At 41.4% G+C, this 12,793-nt stretch overlaps 1 protein-coding gene across 1 annotated transcript in view; it reads left to right on the top strand.

Moving 5' to 3' along the window:
* Nucleotides 1-12,793, top strand: part of PRPF8 (pre-mRNA processing factor 8) — a 33,127-nt gene that overhangs the window by 10,235 nt on the left and 10,099 nt on the right. The window contains exons 23-26 of the mRNA XM_026016297.2: nt 35-245; nt 451-567; nt 12,090-12,337; nt 12,581-12,760. Coding sequence (XP_025872082.1) covers nt 35-245; nt 451-567; nt 12,090-12,337; nt 12,581-12,760 — 756 coding nt within the window. The remainder of the gene's footprint in view (nt 1-34; nt 246-450; nt 568-12,089; nt 12,338-12,580; nt 12,761-12,793) is intronic.

The following is a 12,793-nucleotide window of genomic DNA, read 5'->3' as shown; positions in this document are numbered from 1 at the left end:
AAGAATGAAGTGACCATATGTTCTCTGTGAGCAGGGGTCGGGCAGTGTTCTGGGACATCAAGAACCGTCTGCCACGGTCAGTGACTACAGTTCAGTGGGAGAACAGTTTCGTGTCTGTGTACAGTAAGGATAACCCCAACCTGCTGTTCAACATGTGTGGCTTTGAGTGCCGCATCCTACCTAAATGCCGCACCAGCTATGAGGAATTCACCCACAAGGATGGGGTGTGGAACCTGCAGAATGAGGTACAGTTTGGGAAGGGGGCTAGGAGCAGCAGTATCATCCCTGTTTCTCTGGGGTACATGGGGGTGAGGACACCATCATAACTTCATTATCAGTTAATTTGTGCCTTATTGAATAGGTAGAGTTTAGTTTGGGGGGGGCGTCAGAGTTGGTCCTTGCTTCTGTGGCAGTATCAGACATAAATTTCACCTTGACCATGTGGTTTAGGTTACTAAAGAGCGGACAGCTCAGTGTTTCCTGCGTGTGGATGATGAGTCAATGCAGCGCTTCCACAACCGCGTGCGTCAAATTCTGATGGCCTCTGGCTCTACCACCTTCACCAAGGTATATAAGGCAGTCAACCCCAACCTCCCTCATGTCTTCTATCTCCTATGACTTTCAGCTCTTCTCTTGATTTGCTCTTGTTTTTTCCCAGGCTTGCTCAGTGTACTAGTTTCCATACCTTATGGTATAGAAGCTTATAACGTCAAAATAGTTCAGGTACTTTCTGAGAATACTCTGTAGGGAATGTGCAGTGTAGTTCTGTGTAGTTGTGGTGATTCTAAGGTAAGAATTAGAAGTTGGATTTTTAACCTGAACAAAAGTTTTCAGTTTTTGCATTTTCCCAGAGTTTATTATTTATTTATATAGCTCATCTTTGACCAATAACACTGTGCATATTAAAAAGCAAGTATGACTAGCTATCTCAGTGATTATTTTTCCCTTCAGTTACTTCCAAAGGCCCAGCTGAAGGCAACTGGAATTGAGAAAGAATAATCTGGGGATTTGTTAACTGTATACTTCAGTGTCTGCAAGGTTTAAAAAGTCACCTTACTCTTCCTGCTGTCTTTCCATGCTTCCATAGTGGTGCATATAATGTCTTGGCTGATGCTTTCAGAAAGTGTCTCAGTAACGCAAAAAGAGAAGGAAATGCCAGGTTCTTATTAGGCTGTGCCCCAAACAATGCTTGTGTTAAGGATACATTTTCTTGTTTTTTGTTTTTTTTTAAAGTTTTATTTTTTTAAGTAATCTCTACACCCGACATGCGGCTCAAACTTACAATCCCAAAATCAAGAATCACATGCTTTTCTGACGAGCCTTCCAGGTGCCCATTATCGTAGTATTTCTTACTTAAAATTTCTCACTTCCTGGGGGTGGAGAATGGTACAAGAGAAAAGTTTATCTTTTGGGGTTGGTTTATTCCCTCTAAGGATCAAATAAGAATTATATAATTCATTCATCCTATTGGTGTTTGTTGGTAACTACTGTGTTCAAGGCTGTGCACGTACTACGTGTAAGATAGAGTCTCTGCCTTTGTTGAGCTGGCCTAACCTAGTTGAAGAGACAGATCCATGGACAAGAACTATAACAGGATGTAGTGTTCGTAGAGGCTATGGTATTTGGGAATCTATGAGGAGACTCAGGTTAATGACCCTAGCCCAGTCTGGGAGAGGGTGATGAAAGGCTTCCTGAAAAAAGTGAGGTGATGAGGCAGGTGAGGGCATTTCTTCAGCCCTGGAGAGGTAACTAGCATGATACAAAATTCACGGTTTATTAGAGTACAGTTGTGGAGTTGGAACTGATAAGAGATGGAGACTGGATAGATGAGCTAAAGCCAGACAATGGAGGCCATTGCATGCCTTGTTAACAGTCCTTTGAGGGTGTTAGGTGTGCGAGTGACTTTTCCAGATTTCTGTTACATGATTCACTCTTGCAGCTGTGGAGAGGATGGATTTAGAGGAATCGGGTGGGAGATCAGGTTTGGGGACTTTTTTTTTTTTTTTTTTTTAAGATTTTCTTCATTTATTCATGAGAGACAGAGGCAGAGACATAGGCATCCCAGGTTTGGGGACTTCTGAAGTCCCAATGACAGTGGTGGGAGCAGTGAGACAGGAGCAGATTTGATAAGTAGTTAGGTAAAATCAGCAAAGCCTCATTTTGGTGGGAAAGGGAAAGAACAGTTTCTGGCGTGGCTGACTAGCTGGGTATTGGCACTACCAACTGGACGAGTACAGGAAGAAGAGCAGGTTTAGGAGAGAAGGTAAATGGGTTTAGTGTAGGATGTAACAAGGTTAAGGTTCCTGAGAACATCCAGATGGAGGTGTTTGGCAGGCATTTATTATATCCTATTTTTTTTTATTCCATGATAAATATGGGCAGGTGGTGTATGTGTGTGTGTCCCCTTAGTAATGTTTCTTAAATTCGTGGTCTCTTAGATTTGCTGAAAAATACTTCGAGCTTGAAGCTTTTGAGGGCGAAATGAAATGAGAAAGTGAGAGCAGTCAGGGGTAACTTCGAGGCTCCTATAGGATGATCAAGTGGAGCTTGGCGTCTGAAGCTTGGAGAAGATACCTGGTTTGAAGATGTAGGTGTATCAGTCTGTCAGCATGGAGGTGGTTTAAAGCTCCAGAGTGAGCAAGATTACCCAGGTCAAGTGTAAGGAATGAGAAGAGCAGAGGGATGAATTTGGAACCATATGAAACAGCAGCATGGCCAGGCTGGGAGCTTGCCGGGTTCTCAAAGCCAAGGACGTCAGGAATTGGGGTGGGCATTTAACAGTGTCAGTTGCCTAAGAGTGTTTTAGTTAGATAAGGCCTGAAAGGTATCCATTGGATTTGGCAGTCAGGACGTCATTGGTGACCTTAGCAAGAGCTGTTTCAGAAATAGTGGGGATAGAAGCCAGATTGCAGTGGGTGAAGCTTTATGGGAAATGAGAGTGGAGATAGCAAGGACTGGCAACTTGCCAGAGCTGGAGTAAGAGGAAGGAGGACATTAGATGCCACCTAGAGGGAGTTATAAGTCAAGGCAGTATTTTTAAATGGGATTGACTTGATGTTCCCATCACCATGGAGCCAGGAGCGGTTGAAGGTGCAGCAGACCTTTGTGGTAAGTGATGGAGCAATGTTCCCAGGAGTTGACTGTGGGGATACAGTAGAGGGCAAGCAGAGGGAACATCCTCTGGACCTAAAAGAAAAGAGGTCTGGATAGATGTGAATGTAAAGTTGAGTGGAAAATTACAAGTCTTGAATTTTTCAGCTTTGCTGAACTTGCACAGTGGTGAGGGTTTGGTATGATTGTTCAAGAAACTGTGTGCTCCAGGTGGATTTCAAGAAAATGAGGACAACTCTGAGTGTGATTTCTTCCCAGAAGCACTCAGCTGTTCAGTGACAGGATGGACAAAGTGCCTGTATCATAGAGGTAATTTAGGATTGGGGTTTTGCCAGAGGACTGTTGTGGAGTGGTAACGGATTGGATGCTGGGGAATCAAGAGTGCTGGCCTCTATTGGGATCCTGGATTGGGGGTGGGGAGCAGGTATGGAAGAGACCAGAAGAGGCTAAAGGCCTTGGAAGAAAGTGCAGGGATCAAGGAAGTAGATATGTAAGAGGTCAGAAGTTAGCAAAGAGGTTTAGAAGTGGTTAGAAGTACAGGTTCTGGAGGCTAGTTGGGTTCAGATCACAGCTCTATCACATGACTAGTTGGGATCTTGGGAAAGTCACCCACTTTGGGCCTCGTTCTTTCCATAAAGCAGGTATACTCATGATGGGGCACCTGGCTGGCTCAGTCAGTAGAGCATGCAACTTTTGGTCTCAGGGTTGTGAGTTTGAGCTCCATGTTGGGTGTAGAAATTCCTTTATTATTATTTTTTAAATTTTTTTTTAGAAATTCCCTTATTAAACTTTTTTTTTTTTTTTTAAATAGGGATACTGAGGGACACCTGGGTGGCTCATTCGGCTGAGCATCTGCCTTCAGCTTGGGCCATGATCCCAGGGTTCTGGGATTAGGCCTCACATGGGGCTTCCTGCTCAGTGAGGAATCTATTTCTCCCTCCCCCTCGACCCCTCTCCTCCCTCATGCTCTCTCTCTCACATGCTCTGTCTCAAATTCTTGAAAAATAATAATAAAAAAAATTTTTTAATGAAAATACTGACGTATTACCTAGCTCAGAGGACTTTCCTTGTGAGAAATAATGTAGTAAGTTACATTATTCAATAAATTGCTTAGTAAATGTTTGCTTTCATTAATTAGAGGGATCAGAGATATGACCAGGGAGTAGAATATTGGAATTTATTTCCTGAGGCATCTTAAGGGAGTACTTGTAATAAAATTTCTTGGTCTCCCAAGGTTAATAATAGGAGGGAAATGCCCAATAGGATGAGAGGTGGCTAGACGTTAAGGCCCCACTCTTGTCCTCTATAATTTCCTTCCCCCTTGGGCTCTCTTGGCAATCATTGCTGCCACTAGCACTTTAGGTTCTCTTGTCATTCTTGGTTTAAGAATATGTACTACACTTGCCAGAGCTTGGAGATAGGACCCTTCCCTTCAGTACTAGGAGGATCTATAAAATAAGATTGAGACATTTAAACAAGGTTTTGGTGAGGGCCAGGAATAACAGAAGGAAAACAGATGGACATAGATAATCTTGACTTACAAGATACAGCCTACTTAGTTAGCTTCAGTTTCTGCACAGCCTCAAGGCAACTTTTCCTGCTTGTTCCCTGCTTTCCCATTCTGCTTCCTTCACCAGGGAGTCCCTTTCCACATGTCTAGATGACTTGAAGTCTATAAAGCCAGAGGGACAGACCTGGAGAACATCTTTGCCTGGCAGTAGATATGATTCTCTGTTCTTTTGGGGGTTTTGATTTGACTTCTATTTCACGTTATTTATTTTTAGACTTAAGTTTTTAGGACAGTTTTCGGTTTATAATAACATTTAGGGATCCCTGGGTGGCACAGCAGTTTAGCGCCTGCCTTTGGCCCAGGGCGTGATCCTGGAGACCCGGAATCGAATCCCACATCAGGCTCCCGGTGCATGGAGCCTGCTTCTCCCTCTGCCTGTGTCTCTGCCCCTCTCTCTCTCTCTCTCTCTCTCTCTCTCTCTCTCTGTGACTATCATAAAAAAAATAAAATTAAAATAAAAAAAAATAACATTTAGAGGAAGGGATAGAGGTTTCTCATATGCTCCCTGCCCCGACACATGCACAACCTTTCTTGTTATCAATACCACTTACCAGAGTGGTGCCTTTACCAGGAATGAACCTTTGCCAGCACATCATAATCATCCAAAGGCGTAACTTTGGGTTCACTCTTGGTGGCGTAATTCTGTGGGTTTAGACAAATGTATAATGACATCTATCTGTTATTATACAGGATATTTCCAGGCAGCCTCGGTGGCTCAGCAGTTTATGCCGCCTTCAGCCCGGGGCGTGATCCTGGAGAACCAGGATCGAGTCTCACATCGAGCTCCCTGCATGGAGCCTGCTTCTCCCTGTGCCTGTGTCTCTGCCTCTGTTTCTCTCTGTGTCTCTCATGAATAAATAAAACCTTAAAAAAATTTTTTTTTCATTTCCCTAAAAATTCTCTATTCTCTGACTATTCATCTCTCCTCTAGCCAGTCATACATTTACTTTTAATTGGAAAATTTATCATCTAATGTATCATAGATTTAATTTTTCTACTGGTTACTATTAAATACTAACAAAAGCAAGAAGACACTTAGAATCCTTTGATCCTAATAATCAGTTTTTATTTTTCTACATTCCCTTTCAAGTGGGTGATGTGGTGGGTTGGGCAAGTTATAGACATTGAATTTGTCCCTTTTCTGAAGACTTAAAGGCATAATGTATGTAAAATTCTTACTTGCTACCTAGCATGTGGAGTTGTTCACTCAGTGGCATTTTCTTCCCTGCCTCCCTGAATCCCTAGCAACTCCTGCTTTTCTTAAAGGAATGTGGGATTTGGAAATTCATACTTACTCCCCTGCAGGAATAAAGCAGTAGAACTGGTGCATTCTGTGATAAAAACCATGCAGCTGGCAGTTCCAAGAACCAGCTACAGAGAACTTTTTTTTCCTAAGATTTTATTTATTTTATTCATGAGAGACACACAGAGAGAGAGAGAGGCAGAGACACAGGCAGAGGGAGAAGCAGGCTCCTCACAGGGAGCCCGATGTGAGACTCAATCCCAGATCCCAGGATCACGCCCTGAGCCCAAGGCAGACACTCAAATCGCTGAGCCGCTCAGGTGTCCCGCCTTTTTTGTTTATTCCCCAAATACTAACTTACTTTGGTTTCCTTGATTTTTATTTTTCTCTTTTCTGTTTCATTGTTTTCTGCTTTTATATTCTCTTTACTTACATTGCGCTTAATTTACTCCAAGTTTTCTAGTTTAAGGTCAAGTTTAGATGATCAATTTTGGATCTTCCTTTTGAAATAGAAGCATCCAGTTCTGTAAATTTGCCTCTAAGCACTGCTTTAGTTGCATCCCTCAAATTTTGCTAAGTCGTGTTTTTATTTTTATTCAGTTAAATATTTTCTTCCTTTTTTTTTTTTTTTAATATTTTTATTTATTTGTTCATGAGAGGCACAGACATAGGCAGAGGGAGAATCAGGCTCCATGTAGGGAGCCCAATGCGGGACTCGATCCCCGGTCCCCAGGATCACACCCTAGGCTGAAAGTGGTGCTAAACCACTGAGCCACCCAGGCTGCCCTATTTTCTTACTTCCTTTGAGAGTTTTTATTTCACCCATATGTTAATTAGAAGTATGCTACTTAATTTTCAGATATTTGAGGATTTTTATAATTAGTTGCTATTGTAATTCCATTATGGTCAGAAAAACATACTCTGTATGATCTTAGTTTTTCCAAATGTCTTTTTTTTTTTTTTTTTTAATCTTTACTTATTTATGATAGTCACACAGAGAGAGAGAGAAAGAGAGAGAGGCAGAGACACAGGCAGAGGGAGAAGCAGGCTCCATGCACCGGGAGCCCGACGTGGGATTCGATCCCGGGTCTCCAGGATCACGCCCTGGGCCAAAGGCAGGCGCCAAACCGCTGCGCCACCCAGGGATCCCCCCAAATGTCTTAAATAAGAGTTGTTTTATGGTCTAACACATAAGGTCTGTCTTGGTGACTGTCCTGTGTACTTGAAAAGAATCTATATTCTGCTGTTGGTTAGAGTGTTTTATAAATGTCAGATTCAGTGGATTGAATGATTGTGTTGTTTGAGTCTTTCTATATCCTTAATGATTTTCTTGTCTACTTTTATTACTGAGCGAAGAGTCTTAGAAATTTCCAGTTATACTTGTGGATTTATTTATTTCCTCTTTTGGGTCCATCTTTTTTGTTTGTTTTGGGGTTTTGTTTTTGGGAGGGGTTGTTCAGAGACAGTTACTTTTTTAAAGATATCCAAGTTTTGGGATGTGTGGGTGGCTCAATCACTTAAGGGTCTGACTTCAGCTCAAGTCATGATCTCAGGGTTTAAGCTTTTAGCATAAAGCCACATGACATTTTTTTAAAAATTATATATTTTTTTGAACATGGAAGAATTTCTGAAGTTCAGAAATCTGGAATCTTAAAATATTTAGCCACACAGAATTACCCACATCACAGTTAGGTTGTAATTATATAAAGGCAGGATGTTTTGTTGAACACAACTGAAACTTGGGCAAAATGCAGTTGGCTTGCAGATGGAAAACCAAGGATTTGTCCAAGATATAGCAGGCTTGGGGAAGGGGGTGCCATTTTGTTGATATCAAAATGCAAACTGACAAATGTTTCGTCCATGGAACAGTGAGCCTATATACACTAAGGGATGACTAAGGGAGTATGCCAGTTGGAATGCTAGGTCGTGTACCTGAAGAGATTACTAGAGTTAGAACTGTATTTTATAACTGGTATACACAAAGACACTCTATACATATGACCAACTCTGATACCCCTGAAAGGAATATGTATTGTTTGTGTCTCTGGACATAATTACATGATTTTATTGAGTTTTCTGCATCAATAGGACCACCATCTCTTTTTGCCTTATATGCCTTGAAGCTCTGTAGTTAGGTATGTAATATATTTAGGATTATTGTTATGGTTCCATGCCCAACATGGAGCCCAATGCAGGGCTTGAACTCAGTGACTCTGAGATCAAGACCTGTGTTCTGACATCAAGAGTTGGATGCTTAACCAACTTAGCTACCCAGGTGCCCCATAGAATTTTATTATTTCCTTAATTGTTTCTCATCATTATGAAATCTACCTCTTCATAATTTTCTGTCTTGAAGTCTTTGATAGAACTATTAATACAGTTGGATTAAAAATTTTTTTTAAGATTTTATTTATTCATCAGAGATACAGAGAGACAGAGACATAGGTAGAGGGAGAAGGGACTTGATTCTCGGACGCCAGGATCATGACCTGAGCCAAATGCAGACGCTTAACGACTCAGCTACCCAGGCGCCCCTGTAGTTGGGTTTAAATCTGCCATCATGTTCTTCATTTCTCATTCTGCTCTCCTGCTATATTTTGGATTAAGGGGCTGGTGGGTTTTTTGTTTTTGTTTTTAAAGATTTTATTTATTCATGAGAGACACAGAAAGGAAGATAAGAGACACAGGCAGAGGGAGAAGCAGGCTCCTTGAGGGGAGCCCAATGTGGGACTCAATCCCAGGACTCCAGGATCACGCCCTGAGCCAAAGGCAGGCGCTCAACCGCTGAGCCACCCAGGCATCCCAGTGTTTTTGTTTTTTTAAGGTTTTATTTTTTAAAGTAATCTCTGCACCCAGCATAGGGTTTGAATTTACAACCCTGAGAGTTGCATGCTCCATCAACTGAGCCAGACAGGTACCACAGGTGGGTTTTTTGTTTTGTTTTGTTTGATTTAGTTTCACTTTTTGTTTAGTGTTTTATTGTTTGGTTTGGTTCTCTGTACATCTCTAACTTAACCGCAGTGTATTGTGTGATCATTAGTTTACTTCTAAAATCGCGTTACATATAGTACAAGAACATTACAACATTATATTTTCATTTTTCCCCTCGTTCTTTGTAGTTGTCGTATGTTTTAACTATACTTGTATTATAACAGTACTTTGTCACTAATTTTTCCTCTAAACAGTTTATGTTTTATATAGAAATTACAAAATGAGCAAAAGTATCTTTTACATTTTACTTATAAAATTTTTCTGGTATTCTCTGTTACTTTATGTAGATCCAGATTTCCACCTGGTATTGTTCTCGTTCTGCTTAAAGAATTTCCTTTAAATTTTCTTGTAGTGGGCAGCCCGGTGGCTCAGTGGTTTAGCGTCGCCTTCATCCCAGGGCATGATCCTGGAACCCAGGATCAAGTCCCACGACAGGCTCCCTGCATGGAGCCTGCTTCTCCCTCTGCCTATGTCTCTGCGCCTCTCTCTCTCTCTCTCTCTCTCTCTCTCTCTCTCTCTCTTTCTCTTTCTCTTTCCCTCTCCCTCTCCTCTTCCCTCCCTCCCTTCCTCCTTCTCTTTCTCTCTCTCTCTCATAAATAAAATCTTTAAAAAAAATTTCTTGTAGTAGATGCTTGCTGGCAGTGAATATACTCTGCTTTTGTCTGAAAAAGTGTTTAATTTGCCTTCATTTCCATTAATGTGAACTGTTACTTTCTTTGTAGTTTTGCAATGTTACTATTATATTTTTTTTATTTCCATCAATGTTTTTTTTTTTTTTTTCAGATGCTATAATTTTTATCTCTAGAAAATTCCATCTGGGTGTTTCATATCTTCTTTTCTCTCCTTTATGTTCATATTTTTCTTTATATACTCAAGCATAATTTTAAGATTTGTTAAGTAGGGGACACAGTGGCTCAGCAGTTGAGCGTCTGCCTTCAGCTCAGGGCGTGATCCCTGGGTCCAGTGTGAGTCCCACATTGGGCTCCCTGCCGAGGAGCCTGCTTCTCCCTCTCTGCCTATGTCTCTGCCTCTCTCTGTCTTTCCTGAATGAATGAATGAATAAATAACATCTTTAAAAAAGATTTTTTAGGTAGATGTTCTAAGGTCCTTGTTTACTAATTGTGTTATTGCTAGGTCTGTTTCTTTTGACTGAATTTTCTTCTGGTTATGGGTAATTCATTTCTATTTTTTTGCATGAATGGTAATTTTTTTCCATGGTTTATAGGTTTTGTTACATCTTATTAAAGAGTATTGAGTTGTGTTAACTGTGTGCAGTTCAGTAACTTGTAGTTTAGTTTGATCCTTTTAAGGCTTGCTTTTAAGCATGGTTATGGCAACCTATAGCAGCACCCTTTGTTCTCAGGCTAAGGTATCTCCACTGTGAGGTTGGTAACTTTTTGGGGGACTCTACCCAATTCCCAAGTATTACAAGGTCTCTACTCTGGCAGGTGTGAACACAAACTTGCCAGCCTTAATGTGACCTGTGGCACTAGTTCAGCTTTCTGATCTGTGGTGGTCTTTTTTTTTTTTTTTTTTTTTTTTAAAGATTTTATTTATTTATTCATGAGAATACACAGAGAGGAGGGAGAGAGAGGCAGAGACACAGGCAGAGGGAGAAGCAGGCTCCATTCAGAAAGCCCAACGTGGGACTCGATCCCGGGTCTCCAGGATCACACCCTGGGCTGCAAGCGGCGCTAAACCGCTGAGCCACCAGGGCTGCCCTGTGGTGTTCTTTTAGAGCTTGGAGTGTTCCTATATGCAGATTGGTACTCAGCCAAAAGCTTGAGGGAATCCCTTCATGGATCTCCAGAAATTTCTTTCTGAGACCTTGCTTCTCCTTGGTATTTCTACCCCACAAATTGTAGCTGCCGTGGCCTCCTGAATTCAGATCTCTGTCTCTTCAGTTCAGTGAGACTGTTGGGTTCTGTTTCCATTACCCCTCCATGTGTATGGTACGGCTGGGAAATGGCTAGTAGGCAGGAAGCTGAAGCAATTGTGAAACTCACTTCATTTGTTTCCTTTTTCTCAAGGGTCATGGACTGTGTTGCCTGTTTGTCAGTTGTCTGAAGATACTGTTTTATGTATTTTGTTTAGTTTTGTAGTTCTTTATAGTGGGAAGGCAATTCCTATGCCCCTATTTTCATTCCCTCTATTAATATTTTTTTCATTTTTCTTCCTTTGCCCCCCCCCCAGATTACTTACTATATTTGCTCTGATTATGTGTTTATATTGCCTCAATTGATTTTTTGAGGTGAAATTCATGCTTTTAAAATGTACAATTCAGTGGTTTTCAGTGTATTCATAAAATTGTGCAACTATTGCCACTAATTCTAGAACATCTTCCAAAACCTCAAAAAGAAACCCTATTTCCATTAACAGTCATGCACACACACACACCCCCATTGCTCCCCTCACATCTAGCTCCTGGCAGCCACGAGTACTTTCCATCTATGAATTTCCCTATTCTGGACATTTCATATAAATGGAATCATGCAATATGTGACATTCTGGGCTGGTTTCTTTTTTCTTTTCTTTCTTTTTTTAATTTTTTAAATTTATTATTTATTTATTTTTATTTTAGAGACTAGAGGTTTTTTTTTTTTTTTTTTAAGATTTTATTTATTTATTCATGAGAGACACAGAGAGAGAGGCAGAGACACAGGCAGAGGGAGAAGTAGGCTCCATGCAGGGAGCCCGACGTGGGACTCGATCCTGGGACTCCAGGATTACGCCCTGGGCTGAAGGCAGCACTAACCGCTGAGCCACCCAGGGATCCTTCTTTCTTTTTTTAAAAGATTTATTTATTTTAGAGAGAGAGAGAGAGAGAACGTACAAGTAAGGGGAGGGGCAGTGGGAGGGGGAGAGAATCTTTAAGCAGACTCCCTTCTGAGCATGGATCCTGATACAGGGCTGGATCCCAGGACCATGAAGTCATGGCCTGAGCTGAAACCAAGAATCAGATGCTTAAGAGACTGTACCACCCACACACATCTATCTAGTTTCTTTCACCTAACATGTTTTCAAGATTCATCTGATTTATATACTTCCATGATGACATTGAGCTCAGTGTTCCTTGAGAACTATAGAGAATATAATTAACTGGATTAAGTAGTCCCTACTACCTCCCCCCTCCCATGGCTTACCTATAATATACTTTCTCCCCACTTTTTTCAGATTGTGAATAAGTGGAACACAGCTCTTATAGGCCTTATGACGTACTTTCGAGAGGCTGTGGTGAACACCCAGGAGCTCCTGGACTTGCTAGTGAAGTGTGAGAACAAGATCCAGACACGTATCAAGATTGGCCTCAACTCCAAGATGCCCAGTCGGTTCCCTCCCGTTGTGTTCTATACCCCTAAGGAATTGGGTGGACTTGGCATGCTCTCAATGGGACATGTGCTCATTCCCCAGTCTGACCTCAGGTAGGTTGACCTTGGTTGAAAATCTTGCTATGAGCACCTGGCTGGCTTAGTTGGAAGAGTATGTGACTCTTTATGTCAGGGTTGTGAGTTTGAGGCCCATGTAGAGATGACTTAAATAAACTTAAAAAAAAAAAAAAAAGAAAAAAGAAAGAAAAAATATTTTGCTAGACCTTGAGGGAAGGAGACGTTTCTTTATTTTTAGGTTTTATTTATTTTTTATAATCTTGATTGTCCCCCAAACAGGTGGTCCAAGCAGACAGATGTAGGTATCACACACTTTCGTTCAGGAATGAGCCATGAAGAAGACCAGCTGATTCCCAACTTGTACCGCTACATACAGCCATGGGAGAGCGAGTTCATTGATTCTCAGCGAGTCTGGGCTGAGTATGCACTGAAGAGACAAGAGGCCATTGCTCAGAACAGGTACACATCCAGGAAGGAATAACTGTCCTGTCA

This window comes from Vulpes vulpes, chromosome 2 (assembly GCF_048418805.1).
Source record: "Vulpes vulpes isolate BD-2025 chromosome 2, VulVul3, whole genome shotgun sequence".
Lineage (NCBI taxonomy): Eukaryota > Metazoa > Chordata > Mammalia > Carnivora > Canidae > Vulpes > Vulpes vulpes.
This window is presented reverse-complemented; position numbering and strand designations above follow the sequence as displayed.